The sequence below is a fragment of the Stenella coeruleoalba genome (assembly GCF_951394435.1).
Source record: "Stenella coeruleoalba genome assembly, chromosome: 19".
NCBI classification, from domain to species: domain Eukaryota; kingdom Metazoa; phylum Chordata; class Mammalia; order Artiodactyla; family Delphinidae; genus Stenella; species Stenella coeruleoalba.
Window position 1 is genome coordinate 53,162,340 of NC_137165.1, and position 17,581 is coordinate 53,179,920.

The following is a 17,581-nucleotide window of genomic DNA, read 5'->3' on the forward strand; positions in this document are numbered from 1 at the left end:
TTCCTGGCAAGGACTCAGCCAATGAAAAAGCCATGGAGTAGCCCTCCCAACTCCCTTTTCCCCCTCTATAAAAGCCATCTCCTTCCCTTGCCCTGGGGGACTTGCACATGGTCCATAGTTGCAGACCCTGAATTCCAATTCTCTGCTGATTCCAATTTTTTTTTTAAATTGAAGTGTAGTTGATTTACAATGTTGTGTTAGGTTCAGGTGTACAGCAAAGTGATTCAGTTATATATTGTACATATTGATATCTATATATACATTCTTTTTCAGGTTCTTTTCCATTATCGGTTACTGCAAGATATTGAGTATAGTTCCCTGTGCTATACAGTAGGTCAGATAAAATCATTTTTGCTGGAGAAATATCTGTCCGTCTGCTTGTTTCAGGTCCACACAAGAAAGCATAACTCACATTGGAAAAAGGCAGGAAGCAGGAACCACCTCGTGGGAGTGGCTGGATGCTGGATTTAACAAAGCCTAAAAGTAGCCCTGAGGCGGACTCTTTTTTTTTTTTTTTTCAAATTCAGAGGCAGAGGCAGACACAGCAAGACTAGAACTGGAAAATGTCTGCTCCATTGTCCCACTGGGAATGATGAAGGCCCTGGTAGCCTCACTGGGGACAGTTTCAGTGGTGAAGTAGGTAAAGAAACCAGATTCAGAAAGAAATGGTGACAGCATGGACTTCCCACCAAGGACAAGGATGAAAAGGAAAGGGTAGCTAAGAGGGTCAGCTCAACAGAGGTTTTGTTTGACTTTGTTTTGCTTTGCTTTGCTTTTCAGGATGAGATATTTGGGGACATGTTCAAAGGCCAGGATAAGGACCCTGTAGATAGGGAGGAGATGGCTGCAAAAGCAAGACCAGAAGAGGTGGGAGCACACAGCAGGGAGGCCGGCTTTCCCTGGAGGAGAGCCTGCAGGGATGCAGGTGAAGATGCGTGGGTATGAGTACGTTGGGAGGCCTCAATGGGTGGGGCATATGTTGCACGTGATAGCAGAGGCTCTAACTGCCTATTGTCCTAGACTCTTTCAAGAACGTTAGTAGACAGCAACCGGTCTTGGAAGATACAGATAATGCCCTCCACCTGGACTAGAGGGCAGATTTTTCTTACTTCCAGCATAATTTTTTTTTTTTTTGCTGTATGCGAGCCTCTCACTGTTGCGGCCTCTTCCGTTGCGGAGCACAGGCTCCGGACGCGCAGGCTCAGAGGCCATGGCTCCCGGGCCCAGCCGCTCTGCGGCATGTGGGATCTTCCGGGACCGGGGCACGAACCCGTGTCCCCTGCATCGGCAGGCGGACTCTCAACCACTGCGCCACCAGGGAAGCCCCCCAGCATAATTTTTAATGCCTCCCTCTAGGGCAAGGGCAGGTTTGCTTGCAGCCCACTGTAGAAGATTCTGTTTTTCCTCGTTCAGGGTTCCTCAGCTGTGCTGCAGACCCATTGAGTGTGCAGCAAACCCGTTGTGTGGCACCTCCTAGGTCCCTCTGCCTCACCCTTGTGGGGTCTGAGGGGCAAGGAGGGGCAAGACTTCTCATGAAGTCTATGTTGCTTGCTGTGTCATGAGTAGTCATGTCCTTTGTCTCTGACCCTGTAGTCTCGTTTCTTCTGCCAGTGTCCATAAAACTGTAACAGGCTGACCTGTTAGCCTGAACATAGGGTAAACCCCAGACCCTTCACAGTTCTGGCCAGAGGTGACTTTGTAGTTGAGGGCATGGGAAGTTGAAGCTCCTCTCTCAGAGGTATGGCAGGGAGAAGAGGAGGCTTGAGGAAAGAGGTGACGCTCTGGAATCACCATTGAGCAGGATGGAAGCTGGACAAGTACAAGGAAATGGCTGGTGTGGGGAGCCCAGCTGATGCACGATGTGCACCATTCCACTCTGGAATAAGACACTGGCTAGCAGCTGTCAGCCAGGCCGGGGAGTAGGCAGCATGGGGGAGGGGACACTGCACAGGCAGATCAGAGTGTGAATCCAGGTTGGAGTTCTGCTGGGCGGAAAGCCAGGAAGACAAGAGAATCTGGGTTACCATGAGAGAGTAGCTTTTAGATTATGACTCCCCGGGTCCTGGCTGGATAAGAAAGAAAGCTTCGGGGAGAGGGCTGATCTGTTGGGAGACAGAGGAGGGGTGGAGAGACTGCAAGCTGCAGACAGGAAGGAGAACCCCACATGGTGGGTAGGAGACTCTGGTCTGAGCGGGGTACTGCTTTTTAGGCCCTGGAGGTGGATCCAAATCCTTAACACAGATGGTGGAGGGTCAACCCGACACAGGAGGAGAGCCCTCGCCAACTTGAGGCTGGAGTCCAGGCAGGTGGAAGCTGGACTGTGGTGGGGGCCAAGTTTGTAGGTTTGAAGATGGAAAGTTGAAGACATTACATACAAACCGTCAAGTTGCAAACTTTCAAAGATGCGAACATGCGTTTGCGTGTCCAATCACGTAAGTTAGTTTATGTGTCTGGCGTACATTGTCACGTGCGTGCATCCTCTACAAGTGGTTGTGCTTTTGTGTACTTTACTGTACAGTGCTGTATAGAGTACAGTAGTACAGTATCTTTATTTCAAGCCCAGGATGTCCGGAAGCAAGTGTAAGAGCAGCGGTGATGTAGCTGGTACTACTGTACTTTTCAAGGTACTGTACTGTAGGATTAAAAATGTTTTATTTTTTGTTTGTTTTTTATGTATTATTTGTGTGAAAAGTATTATAAACCCATTACAGTACAGTACTATATAGCTGATTGTGTTAGTTGGGTACCTAGGCTAACTTCGTTGGACTTACGAAACAAACTGGACTTAGAACACACTCTCCGAACAGAACTTGTTTGTATGTAGGTGACTCGTTCGTATGTATGCAACAGTGATTCCCCTTCTTCATGAAGTAGGTGAGGCTGTCACGAGAGAGAGGGATAGGTTTGCAGTTGGGGGGCTTAGAGAGATGTTTGATGTTTTATCAATCACTGAAGAAATGGGAGAAGGTGCTGATCATGGGATAAGTAACAAGGGCAGGGATTTTGGCGATTGAAAACCATAAAGATTAAAGGAAAAGACTCGAAACCATCAATTCTAAGTAGTGTCCATCAGCAGGGTGGCAAGGTGCATTTTTTTAAATTGTGAGAACTGAGCCTGAAAGACCCATTCCTGCCCACGAGCAGAGGCTCCAGGAAGCTTTCTGGGAAGCTCTGCAGTTGGACAGATACCTGTTGCTGCACCCAGACCTGCTCCCATACGTGAAGAACAGGGGAGAGCAGAAAGCCGGTAGAAACGGACAAGGTCCCTGTCATTGCAGGCTCTGATAGTTGGGCGGTGGGGGGGGGGGGGAGTCTGGGGTATTTCACAGGTTTCTGAGGCCAGGACGTGGCCCACTGGAGAATACACTGTGTCACCTACTGTTCACTCCCTGGAAGGGCTCTGCTTCCAGAGCACTAGTGCCCGAGCTTCCCCAGCCCTTCCTGCTGACACCGGATCCCCTGCTACACCCTTCAGGTGTCAATGGACTGCTGAGATCTCCAGGTTGGCCTCGGTTTGTAACAGGAAGGCAGTTCGATTGAGGGCCCCAGCCAGTCACCAAATGAGGAGGATGAACAGCCTCAGCTCCCCCACCCATCCCAACCGGGCAGGCCCCCTACCTCACCCCCTCCAGCTCTACCCAGGGTCTGGGCTGTCAGCGTTGGCTCCTCCATCCTCGCCGCCCCTCCCATGGGCCTCGGGGGTCGTCGGGGCGCAGTGCGCAGCCCACGCGGCAGGTGGCGGCGTCTCCCCGCGCCCCGCAGCTCCCGGACCTCGCACGCCCGCCCTTGAAGGTACCGGGAAGCGCCCTGCCCAACCACGGCTCGCGCGGTGTCCCCGGGCTGGGCGCCGGCAGGGCGAGGGCAGTTCCGGCGCCTGCGCTACATTCTCCCCCCCCCCACCCCGCCCCCGGGACCCGTCGCGCAGGCCCCGAGGGTGCGGCACGGGCAGAACGGGGATAGGCGGGGAGGGGCCCAAGGGGCCGGGAGGCCGAGTCCAGGAGTCCGGCCCGGCCCACCCGGGCCTCTCCCCTCCGCCCGGGACTGCGGCCGACGGGGCGCCCGCGGGCTGGGGCTGCATGGGGCTCCCGCGCGTCCCTGTCTTCTGGCTGCTGCTCCTGTTCGCGGTTGTCTGCTTGGGGATCCTCGTCGCCCTGTACTCCTCGGCGGTGGAGTCATACCCGGGGCCCCTGACCGGAGCCAGGTAGGGGCTGCCGCGCGGGACCTGTCTGGAGGGCGCAGGGGACGCGCGGGGCGCCCAGCTCAGGGCTGGGCCGCCCTCCGGGGTGGCTTGCCGCGGGCACTCGGGCTGCGGCCCTTTGTCCCCAGAGCCTCCACCCCGGCGTGCTGCCGGGGCCCCACAGCCTCCGCCGGGGTCGGAGAGGAGCTTCGCCCCTTGCGCACCGGCGATCCGCTCCCGACAACCTTACGCTTACTTCCCTCCGGCCCTGAGAAGAAACCCTTTCTATTGTCCAGATTTGGCTAGGACACCTGAATCTTTTAAAAACAGCCCCGTTTTTGCCACCCATTGTCCCTCGCTAACGTCACGTTTTTTTCAAGCTCTCCTTGGGAGCAGGAATCCAAGTCTCCCGGTTCCAACTTGGCCGGGCTCCTCGGCCGGGCTGCGGCGGGTCGCCTCTCCCTCTAGCTGTGGTCCCCGCCCTCCCCGCGCCGGGCTCCCTTAACTCCCCGCTCTCTGCTCCGTTTATTTTGATAAGCACCGTCTGGGCGCAATCGGGCGCGATCGGCGAACTGGGGCCGATCCTGGGCTCCATCCAAGTTCCCGTCCCTGAGCCTCCTCCTGCGCTCCGCTCCCTTTCGCCGACCCTGGGCACCTTTCTTTCATTTGTGCCCCAGGAGGAGAAATCTGAGAGCCTGCCTTTGCTAGGTGATGGTTCCAGTTACTGAAGAAGCCTCAAAAGGATTTAGCTTTACTTCTGGAAGGTGGGCCAAGCTGTGCCCAGAGCCTGGATTTCTGAGGCCTGCGGGGCGTGTCTTTCCCTTCCCAGCGCTTTCCCACCGGCACAGTCCTTACTAAACCTTGCTCCAGGAATAAGGAAATGAAATCAAAATTAGTGTCTGCTATCAGGAAACAAGGTCAGAAGCCACCCAAATTTCCAAACAATATGAAACACCCTTGCCACTGATGATGAGTCCGGTCCCTTTAGAACAAAAGGTGCTCTAACAGGCAATACCTGAAGTTATTTCATCTCCCTGGAGTCAGAAATTGCATAAGGAGGACTGAGAATATTGAGGGTATTAAGAAAGGGGATCCTTGTCAGTTTTATGTAAGGATGTTTTGAAACACACTTGAACATCTGTTGAGAGTAACTAATACCACTCAAAACATGAGGTTTGCTGAACATCCATTACACCTCAACAAAGCTTTTTTTAAAGATCTTTCATCTTTCAAAAATCTAGTACAACCCAAGAACCTGTCCATATCCTTGTTGTTTTGGTGACGTCTGTGCTGTAATTAAACCCCAGGGGCCAGGTCCAGACTCAGTCTCGGTAGGAGGTGGGTAAGCAGGGTGGCAGGTGGGATGGAAATCTGGGCGGGGACAGCAGGCTGTGCGACCTCCCCAACTGGGGACCAAAAACGGACCTACCTGGCTGGCTACAGTGGAGAGTCCAGGGAAGCAAGGCCCTGGGACCAGGCCTACCACACCTGAGACGGGGCTCTCCTTGCAGGTTAGACAGTGGAATCGGTTCAGGAATTTACTCACAGAAGAATCTGAATCAGTAGTTCCTGGGCTTGGATTTCTAGACTTGTTTTTTTCTGGAGGAGGGGGTGAGGATACTACAGGACGCCAGTTACCTGCCAGTTACCATCTACCGTGAACATTATTTTGTAAAAGAAAAGGCTATTTTAGGGCGAAGAATTCCTAAGAATATGATCTAAGTTGAGTAAATTTAGTTTTATGAAAAACTGCACAACATCGACCTCCTTTCTCCTCGGGCTGGTTAAATTTTCCATAGGGGTGCGGGTGAGCTGGGCTGGCCCCTTCCCCACTCCTTCCCAGCTCCCAGGCTGGTGTGTAAATGCCCATGGATTCCGGAGTGGGAGGGGCTGGGGGAAGTCTGTGAGCGTAAGGGGTGCTCTGGAGAGAGGAGCAGGCCTCCCTGAGGCTGGGGCAATTCAGAGCAGCAAAACTGGATTGGGGGGCTCCCCAGCCCCGCCCCACAACTCTGTCCCTTCTGTCTCTATTCCACCAATTCAGCAGTTCCTCCATCAGGTTCCAAGCCTGGTTGCGTGTTAGAATCACTGGGGAGGGAGCAAAAGCTCCCTAGGATTCTCGAAGGCCACCTAGGCTGAGCACCGCAGTCCCAGTTCCTCAAAGACGAACTACAGGATTATGTGGGTGGCCCCTCTGGGGCACAAGGGACAGGTGGGGGAAGGGATCACCCTGCTTTTCCTGGCCTGCTCCTCCATGGTCTTTCACAAACCTGAAGGCAGGCTTTTTATGTAAGGTAACATAAATTCTGTGTTTGCACCTCCCAACAGTTCAGGCAAGGCTTTACTGGGGCCCCTGCTGCAGTAGGGGGAAGCGAAAACAAGTAACAGTTTCCCTTGCTTGCTCCCTGGGGGGGGGGGGGGGGGGGGGCGGGGGCGCGAGTTGGTTCCTTATACTGGGTGACAGTAGGAATGGGTCCAGGCGTTGGGCCAGAGGGGGTGCTTAGGTGCCCACCCCCTTGGTGGTACTACCTGTGCAGGGTACCTGTGCAGTATTCTGCTTTTGCTCGACACCCTGCTTTTGCTGAGGTTTTGGTCTTTTTGTATCTTGTTCATAATTTGCCCCAGTTGCACACGCACCCAGCTATTTTTAGTCCCTTATAAGTTTCTTTGCATTCTGTGGCTCGAGGGGTCGTTTGTCCACGTGCAAGCACTGCAGCAAAGGCCCCCAGGTCCCAGCCTGTCTCAATGTGATTATCTTCACACTTGTATGATTACCCCAGCTGAACAGACAGAGACTGAGGTTCCGAGAAGTTCAGTAGCTTCCAGAGATCCTGGGATACAAATCCACGGAGTCAGGCTTCAGACCCATGCCCTTCACCAGGTGAAGGGGGCCCAAGGCACCTGGGATCTAACACCTGTTTCTGGGGCCTTTTGGCAGGGAGACCCCTCAGATGGTCACAATCCCAGGGGGCTGGCAATCTTTCCTGTTTTATCTTTTCATCTCTTCACCACCACCTCACTGTTCCTATACACTCCACATTTCAGCCGCTTGCCAAGGGGCTTCTTTATTTCTTGGTTTCTGGGTAGAACATAATAATAGGACAGTATTTTGTGTGCCCAAAGAGAGAGGGATGGGCAAGAATCGGAGCACAGAAAAAACAATCAGACCCTGATGGAATGTCAGCCCCCAGAGCTAACAGAGCCAGACAGCAGGTTCCAGGGGCAGGTGAGATCCCTGCTTTACTTCTGCCTTCTCCCCCAGGAACATCACATCGTCTCAAGCTTTCTTTGGACCCAAGGCATCGAATTCTACGACGAGAAAGGTACTGGGGCCAGCTACCCTGGGGCGGTTTCTCACATTCTCAAGTTAGCATTGGGGGGAAAAGGGGAAAGAGAAGCACAAATGAGAACATTCTCAGGAGACTGCTGGCGGGAGCACTCTGGAACCACAACCCCCCCCCCCGCCCCGCCCCGCCATTCCCCCAAAGGAAGCAGAGAACTGAGCAGCCAGCCAGTCAGGGCTCCTCAGACCTGACCACGGAGGTTCCCTGAACCCTAACAGCAGAGAAGGGTGACTCCATATTTACTCCTTGGGGTGTAGCCAGCTGAAAAGTTCTGGGAAGTCTTGATTTGTCTTTAAAAGTCCTGTGACCTTTACATTCTACTCCTCAAAATGTCTTTTTACTGTAAAAGTCACATTTAAACTGCTCACCATGAAGTAAACACCAAGCCCTGGGAAGACGGTTTTGAGCATTTCCGGGCCCTGCTCTGTAACAGATCACGCTGACTGTGGCCTGAAAGACCGTCTCAAGCGTTTTACGTGAGTTCTCTCACTTAAGCCTCATTGCAAGCCTGTGAGGCAGTTTTACAGATGAGTAAAATGAGGCGCAGAAAGGCTAAGGTCACTCATGGAGAAGAGGTGGTACAGGGGTTCGAGCTTCTCATTCGACCCCAGAGCCTGGCTCTGAACCACTGAGCAATACGGCCTCACCCCCTCTGCGTGCTGTGGTTGGGAGGGGTGATGACTGTGTAATTCTGGCTTGATTCGGGTTTAAGAGTTGTTTTTAATGCCCCAGAGACTGGAAATTGTTAACTGAAGCCTCAGGGAGCAAGATTTCACCCCATGCAAGACTTAGTGACCGCTGAGCGGTCAGAGACAGAGTAGGCAACCCTGGGCAGGTGATGGGGACCCCTTCCTGATAACAGAGGCCGGGTGGACACTTGGCCAGCGGGCTGAAGAGAGGCGTCGAGGGTCTTATAAGTGCTTGGTCAGGTCACCTTTACTTTTCCTAAAGTCCTTTTCACCTTGAGCTGCTTGGTGCTAATTGACATATTTCCCCACCTCATTTAAAAAAAGGATTTGAGGTGGCTTTCGGATACATATGACATGGCAAAAAAAAAAAAAAAAAAAAGAATAAAATGAAGAAGCAGGTAAAGGAAAAATAAAGGGAGGAAAATTAGACAACGTCAGATAAGTGCATGAAAAATGTGCCACAGGGTGTAAGAGATGGGCTATATATCCGGCTCTTAGCTTCCTGGTGGCCACGGCAAAGAAGGAAAGTTTGCCACCCTGTCCATGAGGTAAAAAGCAAGCCAGCTGCCCAAGGAAAGTGCAGCCTTTCCAGATACAGAGACCTGAAGATTTTTCTCTTGGAGCCTCATAAAGAAGGCCCTGGAAAACATCCCTATGATAAACCGAATAGTAGTGACATTAGCGCTGTCAGTTCGGCTTAATGCTCGCTTTGAAAACATGAATTTGTTCCGTAAGTATTTGCTATATTAGTAAACAATATGAGCATAATCCAAATTCCGTGTGTGTTTTCAGTGATTTTGTCAGCAAGAACACTGGTAAATGCGGAAAACCACACTCAACCAAAGGGAGCCATGTAGGAATACACAAAAGGCACACATGCACACTTCAGATAGCCACCCGCTTCATCGCATACGCTATAACCAGCTTTCCACCACTTCACGAAAACTCCCAAGCTGCCACCCTTCCGACACCCACATCCACAAGCAAAGGTCAAGTCTTTTCCAAGGTCAAGTGCCATATTCTTAGTAGTACTTATATATTCCTTAACCAGCGAATGTATGTAAAACTGCTTCTATCTTACCCACGTTCTTATTTTATGCGTCACGGATCAAGTCTGTGAGTGTTGCGCTGCTAACCCCTTCCCCAAAGCCCTGTGGTTCTGGCTGCACAATTCTGCATAATGGTTTTTAGGCACTCATATGTCACATAAGAGCAGAAATGACTGTACAGCTCTTTCCTGCATTGTCCTTTGATCAAACCAACGGCTTAACAAAGAGCCCCCTTCAGTGGGAAGAACAGCTCCACCCAAGCCGAGGCTGTTCGGGATTCTGACATGGGGGCTGCAGGCAGAGGGAGCTGAGGCCTTTTTGGTACACTGCCCTCCTTCAAGGTCGCTGTGTGCAGAGGCCCTCGAGGGCTTTCTATGGCAGCTGGAACAAATTACCGCAAACTGGGTGGCTTAAAACAAGAGAAATGGATTCTCTCACAGTTCTAGAGGGCAGATGTCTGAAATCAAGGTGTCAGCAGGGCCAGCCTCCCTCTGAAGGCTCTAGGGAAGAACCCCTTCTGGCCTCTTCCGGCGTCTGGAGGCGCCAGGTGTTTCTTGGCTTGTAGGTGCATCACTCAATCTCTGCCCCCATCAGCACATGCCTTCTTATGAGGATACCGGTCACTGAATTTAGGGCCCACCTTAATACAGTATGACCTCATCTTACTAATTACACCTGCAAAGACCCTATTTCCAAATAAGGTCACATTCTGAGGTTCTGGGCAGACATGAATTGGGGGAGGGGACACTCTTCAATTCAGTATAGGCACCGACTGGCAGAAACATGTCATAAGTCTTCCCAGCAGCCTGTTCCACGTGAATCCTACGGCAAGGACTGCCAGAGCTAGGATTTGGATCCAGGCTGACGGACTCCTAAGCCCAGGCTGGACCTCCTCCTCCACTACAGGGCAGGCAGGTCTTATCCATTTGTGGGAAAATGCCTCAAAGTTCCCCCCCTAGTGTGAGGTGAAGTTGTAGGAGGCCATCAGGCCCCAGATGTGGCATCCAGGAGAAGGGCTGGGCAGGGTAAATCCAGAAAGCTCCCAGCCCCACTGGGCTGCTGCACTACAGGCCACCTGGGCCTGCAGATCGGGGGGTTGCCCAAGTCTAGAGGGAGAAGGGCGGCACTTCCCTTCCAGCCCCCTGGTGGCTCCTACCCACCCCAACCCCCAGAAACAGCCCTCTTCTCTTCTCACCCACAGAACCTGCCCTGTCGACACCCACTTTATCTCGCCATTCAACGGCACCCTCACTTCCGGGATCTGTTTGATCTCTCCATTCCAGTGCTGCTGTCAGGGAACCTCTTCACCCAGGAGCTCTGGGACAGCCTGAGCCGGCACAAAGCCCCCTACGGCTGGCAGGGGCTCTCCGGCCAAGGTAGCCTGCAGCCCTCTGGCTTCAACTAGTCCATTGTTCCTGCTTTTGGCCTTGGTGCAGAATGGGCCTCTCCTCCCTCACAGCACCAAGATGTGGACCCCCTGCCTCTTCCTCCCAGGCGGGCCTCAGGGCTCGACACCCCTGCTGTGCGACTCCTGACTCCCTCCCCCCTCATCTCTATAAGCAGCACAGTGTCCAGAAGAGGGGCCTGGCTGCCCCTGCAAGTGGCTCTCACCATCCTGGGGCTTCCCTGGTGTGAAAGATGCCAGTGCCCAAAGGTGGCCGAGGACAGCGGCTGTGGGGCCTCAAACAGCCTGCGGGTGGTTGCTTCTGTGGGAAACCACCCAGAGCCCCCTCCGCGTTAAATCTGCCCCCCGCCCCACCATGCCTCCGATTATTTTCTTTGGGAATACACACGGTCCTGGGAGGACTGGTATGAGTTCTTGAGATGATTGAGGGCACAGCCAAACCCCCTGCCCCACCACCCTCTTCCCACTGGCATTTCACTGTCCTCCACCCTCTGTGCCTCTGGAGAGGGGCTGGTGTCAGGCCTCGGGCAGATGGGGAGCCAGGAAGTCTTGGGAAGGCCCCAATGACCCATGTGACCCCTCGTGGTGCCCCACCCTGTCCCACACCCACAGCCATCGCCTCCACCCTGAGCCTCCTGAATGGCTCTGAGAGCACCAGGCTGTTTGCCGTCTCCAGGGAGCTGCTTCCGGGCTGCATCCGGTGTGCCGTGGTGGGTAACGGAGGCATTCTGAATGGTTCCCGCCAGGGTCAGAACATCGATGCCCATGACTACGTGTTCAGGTATGTGGGGCAGGGGCCAGGGAGGAAGCAGGAGAGGAGCTGGGTGGAGAGCTGGTCCCCAGCCAGCCCCCCGGCGGGGGGGGGGGGGGGGGGGGGGCATCATAGGTGAGGGCATGGGCCAAGGCAGCAGTGGCCTCAGGCAGCTCAGCAGTTGTAATGCGCAGACAGGCGCGGACAAAGGCATTACGGAAACAGGCCCTGAAGATAAGCGAGGGTGTGGTCGGCTAAGGGGACCCAGGAGGAAGGAGCTGCCAGGGGTCAGCTTTGTCCACTTCACAAGGCATCCCTTCAGGTCCCGAGTTGTGGGGATGGGACTAGTGACCGGGCACTGGGGCTGCTGTGGGCAGAGGGAGTGACAGAACCCTGGGGATGGAACAGGGACAGGTGAGGCCCCCTGGGGATGGAAGTAAACACGCAGCATCGTGTAGCCACAAGCAGGCTGATGGGCCTCTGTTTGGACCAGACTCAATGGTGCTGTGATCAAAGGCTTTGAGAAGGACGTGGGCACCAAGACCTCCTTCTACGGTTTCACTGTAAACACAATGAAGAACTCCCTCATCTCCTACTCAAACCTGGGCTTCACCTCTGTGCCGCAGGGACAGGTGAGGCTGCCACTGACAGTCGGTGCCATTGTTTCCCAACCCGCGTCTGAGGGGTGGGCCACAGGGTTCCCAAGCCCCAGCCCAGTGCATAGAGAGGCTGTGCCAGGGTCTTGGGCCCACACAATGGAGCCACTGAAGGGGCGGATCTGGGCAGGGGCGCCCTGTGGTTTCAGGTGGCTCAGGACAACTCTGGGGTGGAACACGAATGAGTATTGACTGAAAGCTTATGGAATGCCAGGCACTTACAGAGGCCACGCCAGCCCTCTCTTACTGGTGAGGAGACTAAGGCTCAGGGCCCCTTCAGTCAGTAAAGCAGCGGTGGGGCTGGATTCAAATCCAGACTCCCCCGCACCCAGAGCTCAGGCTACACACAGTATTTACTGAGTGCCTCCCTCCTTCCCAGCACCGGATACAGGCATCACAGCAGCCCCTTTCCAGAGGGCGGTGTGTCCAAGGCCACCACCCAGCCAGAATCATCAAAATCCAGGCCCCTCTGACCGCAGTGCAGGGTTGTTTCCATCTCTCACGCTGCCCACTAGAAGAATGATGTGTGCCCTCCTGAGGGCTCACAGCAGACCATGCAGGAAGCTGAGGCTCAGCTGAGCAATCGAGGAAAACACGCCCAGAGCCGCAGCTTCGGAGCAGGAGAACTGGAATCTGAATCTGTCTGCCGCTTCCAGGTTCTTTCAACCACAGCTGGTTGTTGTAACACAGTGCTTCGCTTCTACAGCGGGCTGGTTACCACATGCAGCGGGGAGGTCCCAGGATAAGGGTTCTGGGATGCTCAGTAGGACTGGTTTGAGTTTCTAGATGCTTCCTCCTCTGACCAGGGAATTCAGGGGTGTCCTAGCCACAGTGTCTGTGCACCGAGGCCTCTTTCAGCTCGTGACAGAACAACACGGGACAGCTCCACTTCTGGTGTAGCCACAGAACCTGTAGGCATTATCTATAACTGCATGACAAACTACCCCCAAACCTAGTAGCTTTAAGCAACACACACCGATTATCTCACAGTTTTCACGGGTCAGGAACTCAGGAGCAGCTCAGCGGGGTCTCCTCAGGGTCCCCCAGCGGTCGCGGTCAGGACGGGCAGGGGCTGCAGTCCTCAGGCCTGCCTCTGGCCGGAGCTCAGATGGCTCCCTCACAGCCCTTGCTCCCCCAGAGTGAGCGATCCCAGAGAGCAAGGAAGCTCCAGTGCCTTTTATGACCCACTTTCCAAGGTCACATACCCTTCCTTACTTCCACTTTTTCCTACGCATTAGAAAAATTTTGTTCATTAGTCACTAAGTCCAGCCCACACTCAAGGGGATGGCAATTAAGCATCACTTCTTGAAGGGAAGAGTATCGAAGGATTTGAGTACTGAAACCAGCAGGGTACCTGAAAGTGGGAATTACAGGCATAAGAGGGAAATGCTCCCGTCAGGGCAGACAGACTGGGCGGAGAGCGGTCCACTCTGAGCAGGATCTTGACGTGGTCTCGTTCCCACTGCGGCTGTTTCTCTGTCCCTCCGACAGGACCTGCGCTATATCTTCATCCCCTCAGACATCCGCGACTACATGATGCTAAGATCGGCCATTCTAGGTGTGCCTGTCCCTGAGGGCCCCGATAAAGGGGACAGGTGAGCAGCCAGGCAGGGGGCAGGGCATGGTAATGCTCCCAGGGTCCACTGTCAGATGGGAAAGGTGGGTGAAGGCGGCAAGAAAACCCCTGAGTTCAACAGAGCATTAGAAGATTAAGCTCTTTTCCTACCCCCAGGAAAGCCTAGGTAACGCTGCTGGACCCCAGGGACCCTCCTGACAAGGTGGGCTGTAGGTTCGAGGGGCTCCTTCCTGAGCAGGCAGGCCTGGCCCCTCAGCTTCGGGCTGCTGTCCCCACAAACAACCCAGCCACCCAGCCAGTGGCAGCCGCAGGACCTGTCCAGCACATTGTGTCTGGAAACCAAGAGTGGGGGCCAGTATCCATTCCATTCCTCTTGGCGGGCACCCTCCCAAGACTGCCCATGAAATGGGTGAGCAGGCGACGTGAGTCCAGTGTCCGGCGAAGTGGGAACAAAGGGCCCTCTGTCTTTTCTCCCCCACCTTCCTGGGCAGCAGGCCTGTGTCCAGCTCTTTTGAACCATGTCCTGTCCTCATCTAAACCTCCTCCCTGTGGTGCTGAGACAATTTCTTGTCCCTGAGTCAGGTCCTTAGAAATCTGTGCCACCCCCGTGACAATGACCAGCCTCCCATCTCGGTGGCTCCAGGACATCCCACCCACCATGAAAGAGCAGCTGCTGAGGCCTCCTTGGGGGGCTCCACCAGCCCTGCCCTGTGCCCCACCCCCCTCGTGATTACCTAACAATCCGTTGCAAGAGCTCACAATGCAGCTGGTCATGAGGGTGGGCTATGTGACGCGGGGCAGGACTGGCTCTGGGGGGGCTGGCTCAAAGACATCGAGCAGACATAAGCCTCCCCAACACCAATGAGCTCCCCCTCCCACACCCCTAATCCTTCCCCCTCCCAGTCCCCCTCTCAATCCCGATCCAACCACATCAACCAGCAGCCCTACGCCAGCGCCGGTGGCTCAGCCCCTTCCCCGTCCTCCACCCGGGGGTCTTCCTCCCGTCTCCCCTCTCACCCTGCCACCCCAAATGCCTCACAGCCCTCTTCCCGGTCTTCCTCCCTGAACCCTAGCCCTCATGTCCAGCCTCGAGGGTCTGCCCAAAACATCACTCCACCCGCCTCCAAATCTCCCTCCCAATCTGGCTTAAAATCTCTCTCTCGAAACTCTTCCCAAATTCCCCCTGTGCCCAGCGCTCTGTCTCCATCCTACAGCCCTGCACCCTCGGCCTCCTACATCGGGCCCATTCGGCGCATCCCGCCCTACATCGCCCCCTACGTGCCCCACTTCCTGAAGGAGCCCCCCTTCTTCCAGCCTCCCACCTCACCACTCCCCCAAAACCAGTGCTTCCCCTGCCCTTCCGAGAACCAAGAGAGCGCCCCCTCTGAGTCTCTCTACTTCCCTCTCCTCCCACCCCCTCCCCACCACCCGGTCCACTGCTGCTACCCGACCCCTCCCGCTCTGTTCACACCCCCCTCCTCTCTCACGTACACCCCGCCCTTGGAGGTCCTGGTGGGCGGGAAGCCGCACGTGGTCCCGACGGTGCTGCCCGCCACCTTCTACACCCCCTTTTCCCGCTACTACGTCCAGCCCCGCCCCTACCGGTCCACACGCCGCCACCGTCCCAGCGCCCTTCCCCTCTCCTCATTCCCCAACGGGCCGTAAGACGGCACCGGCCCCTCTGTCCACTTCTATCGTGGGTCCTAGGCCTCAGACCTACTTTGGACCAGAAGCCTCTGCCAGCAAATTCAAGCTACTCCATCCAGACTTCATCAGCTACCTGACAGAGAGGTAGGTGGGGGCAGGGGTGGTGCTGGGAAGAACTGCTTCACCCCCGCCCCTGGCTCCACACCCACCGGCAGCACCGGCTTTATCCCCCCGAGGACTAAACCCACAGGGGGGCCATGTACGAGGACGCCGCAAGCACTTATACTGCCTCACTTACTACTTTATTTGAGTATTATACCTTGATGGAGGTGGTGTTCTATCAGTCAAGGTAGATGGGAAATGGAGAGGGAACTCATCAGGTTTTCTTACTAGGAAAGCTCAGAAAGCCTTAGGTCAGGCATGGGGGGACCATAGATGTGGGGGTGTATTGGGACTGCTAGAGGCCGAGTTGTCATCACTTGCGGGCCTGATCACAGCTCAAACACAGGAGACCATGGGAGGAGCCTGGGGAACACCTGCCTGCAGATCTCAAACCCCACCCCCCTCATCACCTCACCGGTGCCTCCAGTCACAGGACCTGTGTGCTCTGTCCTCATACGTGGCTCCTGCTTGGCCAAAGTCTGGAGGTAGAAGCTTAGATATCCGGCTAATTAACTAGGCCACCTTTGCCCTAGACACTATGGTGCAGGAGGGTGTTGTAGAGAGGAAAGGTGAGTTAGACTGGATTCAGGCTTCTAGAGAGTGGGAGGAAGGGGAAGGCTCTCACCTGCGGTCCTTTGGGAGGACCTGTTCCTCTTTGCTATCTCAACCAAAGATTTTTGTGTATAGTTCATTTGGGGGTGGGCTGGGGTAGAGGGGCAGGAAATTTTTGCAGTTTTCCAACCAAACTGGTGTAATGGCGCAACCATCAAGCTAGCTGGTGTGCAGGACCGGCAGGACCCAAAGTCCTGAGTTTTGATGGCTCTTTTTGATTCCAGGTTTCTGAAATCCAAGTGGATTAACACAAAATTCAGAGACCTATACATGCCTAGTACTGGAGCCCTCATGTTGCTGACAGCACTGCATACCTGTGACCAGGTAAGAGGTCTTCCCTCTCAGGAGCCCACAGCAGCAAAGTAGGTTTGCATGGAACCTAATTCGATCCATGATATCCCCTACATGAGAGGCCTGCTAGCCCAGATCTGGGACTCTGGGCCTCTATCCTGTGGCGGAAGGATGCCCCAGCTGCAGGAGTGATCTTGGTCTCGGGAACAGGATGGCAGAAGTGGTCTTCAGGGTCCCTTATAGGACAGTCCCCTGTGCCAGCCTTGAGTTCCCAATCACAGCCACCTTCCCCTGGGCTGGCTTCTTTCACCCCCTCTGCCCCAGGGCAGCTGCTCCATATGGTATTTAAGGCACATTTTAACCAACTGCTCTTGTGAAAGCAAAATCTTCTTAACAAAAGTGGGCAGAGACATCTTTTTGTGAAGACATTCTAGAACTAAGGTGGGCAGCCAACCACACAAGGAATCTCTGAAATCACTGTATGAGACATTCTCAATGGGGTGGTGCCCACATGACGTGCACAGAGACAGAGGTTGAGAAGTGGTTTTCAAGAAAAGGCAGTGACCCACACTGAAGCCAGCGCAAGAACTGAGGCCAGGCACCACTGGACTCTGGTCACCTTTTCCCCGTTTTAAACAGGAGTCTGCTTGTCTGCAGTCACCACTAGAATAGGAGGTAAGGGGCTTTTTGCCTCTATCTTGAGCACAGTGATGATCACAGCTTTGGTGTCACAGACCCAAGTTCAAAATCCAGCCCAGCTACTTACTAGTTTGTGACGGGGGACACATGTCTGGTTACCTTTCTAAGCCTGTGTCCCCATTTGTAAAATGGGGACAATATCTACCCAAGATGGTTGTGAGGCTGAGTGAGAAAATGTGTGGAAAGAGCACAGTTCAGGGTGTTAAAGTGTGGCGAGAGCCGTTGATCCTCCCCTTCACACAACACAAGGCAGCTATGGGGGGACGTGGCTTCTACATTCGCGTCACTTTACACATAGTGGAAGCGCAGTAAATGCTAACTCAGTGACTGTCCTCGTCCAGGTTAGTGCCTATGGATTCATCACAAGCAACTACCAGAAATTTTCTGACCACTATTTCGAACGAATAAAGCAGCCACTGATATTCTACGTGAACCATGATCTGTCCCTGGAAGCCACCCTGTGGAAGGACCTGCACAAGGCTGGCATCCTTTGGCTGTACCAGCGCTGACCCTGAAGCACCCAAGA

General features: G+C 54.4%; 2 protein-coding genes across 2 annotated transcripts; both read left to right on the forward strand.

The window, feature by feature from the left end:
- Positions 1–3,881: 3,881 nt before the first annotated feature.
- ST6GALNAC2 (ST6 N-acetylgalactosaminide alpha-2,6-sialyltransferase 2) lies at positions 3,882–17,579 on the forward strand. Its single transcript, XM_079904295.1, has 9 exons — positions 3,882–4,201; positions 7,437–7,497; positions 10,458–10,632; positions 11,274–11,442; positions 11,906–12,044; positions 13,560–13,663; positions 15,352–15,435; positions 16,290–16,389; positions 17,397–17,579. The coding sequence occupies exons 1-9, from the start codon at positions 4,077–4,079 to the stop codon at positions 17,562–17,564; spliced, it is 1,125 nt and encodes a 374-aa protein (XP_079760421.1). The 5' UTR covers positions 3,882–4,076; the 3' UTR covers positions 17,565–17,579.
- LOC307177372 (testis-specific serine/proline-rich protein) lies at positions 14,506–15,309 on the forward strand (the record flags this gene model as incomplete). Its single annotated transcript, XM_079904481.1, has 1 exon — positions 14,506–15,309. The coding sequence occupies one exon, from the start codon at positions 14,506–14,508 to the stop codon at positions 15,307–15,309; it is 804 nt and encodes a 267-aa protein (XP_079760607.1).
- Positions 17,580–17,581: the final 2 nt, after the last annotated feature.